Source organism: Triticum aestivum, chromosome 3D (assembly GCF_018294505.1).
Source record: "Triticum aestivum cultivar Chinese Spring chromosome 3D, IWGSC CS RefSeq v2.1, whole genome shotgun sequence".
Classification (NCBI taxonomy): Eukaryota; Viridiplantae; Streptophyta; class Magnoliopsida; order Poales; family Poaceae; genus Triticum; species Triticum aestivum.
Genome location: NC_057802.1, coordinates 472,967,307 through 472,968,942, shown reverse-complemented (window position 1 = coordinate 472,968,942; position 1,636 = coordinate 472,967,307). Strand labels below are relative to the sequence as shown.

Here is a 1,636-nt window from a genome sequence, read left to right as displayed (position 1 = left end):
AGAACTTCAACATCGATGGATTTTTTTTATTGTTGGTGATTGTTTCAGCTTCTTCAATGGATCTATTATGTTTACGCTCCCATCAAATTCATATAGTTTGCTCTCCTTTTTTGGATTTGGCAGAAGAAAAGAAATGAGTAGTCTATTGAGCATAGCAGAGTGCTCTGCTTTCTTCATGTGCTAGGCGGCGGAACTCTACTATGCCAATGCGTTGTTTGAGGAACTCATAAGACCAATTGCCATTTGCACGTATGAGCGTATGTGTCTGTATTATGTTAAAAATATATTCATCAGATTATTCAACTATTTATTGTGCCAACGAACCCAACACGTGACGCGCCAGCTTAAACGAAACGGAAATGCTACAAGCTAATGAAATACTAGCACACAGTAGCTGCATACATAATCTGGCCGGCTGGCCGGACGATCGATCACTCGACGGGGAACATGACCTCGTTGGTGCGCAGCGGCGGGAGCGTCCACGGCGGGTTGTAGCGGGAGAGCACGAAGGGGCCCGTGACGGCGTGCCCGTCCTTCTGCAGCGCGGCCTTGAGCCCCTCCGCCTTCTCGGCCACCACCTTGTCTCCGGCCAGACCGCTGAACGTCACCACCGCGTACTTGCGCTCCCCCACCTCCCGCAGCACCACCCGCTCGTCCGTCGGCCGCGGGGCCTCCTCCGCCTTGGCGTACTTGGACGGCAGCAGGAACTGCATCGTCACCTTGCCCGCCTGCTCCTCCCGGCCCTCGGCCGTGAGGACCGGCACCGTCATGGCCACCGGCTCGGGCTCGGAGGAGGTGATCACCGGCGCCGTCATGGCGATCGGCTCGGCCTCGCCGCCGCCGGAGGAGGTGATGACCGGCGCCGTCATGGCGATGGCCTCCGGCTTGGTGTTCTGCGGCTTGCCGAAGGCGCCGATGTAGTTGGCGAGGACCTGGAACCCGCCGTCGCGGTCGCCCTTCATCTCCTTGGGGTCGTAGGTCACCTCGGCGGCGACGCATGGCGGGTACTTGCGGATCTCGTAGCCGTCGCCGGTGTGGAGCACCTCGTGCTTCGGCGTCTCCACGATGATCTTCCCCAGCATCAGCTTGCCCATCGCCAGACCCATGGCCGGCGTCGGTCGCGGCGAGGCTTGTTCGGTGGAGGGCTCAGCAGAGGTCTTTGAGCTAGCTGGGATGGGTTCGCCGGGTGAATCTTGATTTGGCTCGGCGGCGCTGGGGCTTAAGAACAAGCGGGAGATTCGGACGAGTGGACGAGGTATGGTGCGTGAGCTGCGGCGCGCGTTGCTCCACGGAGGCGTTTTCGATTTCGGCACATTATTTGAGGAATTTTCGTCTTGTACGCACGTTCCTTCTCCTTTCTTCCTTCCGTTTTTGGCTTGGAGAGAAAGTTCCGCTCGCCGGCTTTGACTTGCACGCCGTGTTCCGACGAAGAGGGCTCAACGTCGACTTGCGAGAAAATGGGGCAAACGGCATATACACCTCTTCATACCAACGAGAATACCGGCATGATGCGAACCAACACGTGGTTGAATGGTTAGAGGGACACTGGTATTTTCAGCCCATCAGGATTTAAGTCCTGGTGCTCGCATTATTGTTGGATTTATTTCAGGATTTTCGCCGATGCGCTTTCAGTGAA

The 1,636-nt window shown here is 56.8% G+C and overlaps 1 protein-coding gene across 1 annotated transcript; it reads right to left on the bottom strand.

Moving 5' to 3' along the window:
- Positions 1 to 236: 236 nt before the first annotated feature.
- LOC123079768 (heme-binding-like protein At3g10130, chloroplastic) lies at positions 237 to 1,278 on the bottom strand. Its single transcript, XM_044502570.1, has one exon. It carries the CDS (start codon positions 1,104 to 1,106, stop codon positions 432 to 434), a length of 675 nt encoding a protein of 224 aa, XP_044358505.1. The 5' UTR covers positions 1,107 to 1,278; the 3' UTR covers positions 237 to 431.
- Between the last annotated feature and the right edge of the window lie 358 nt (positions 1,279 to 1,636).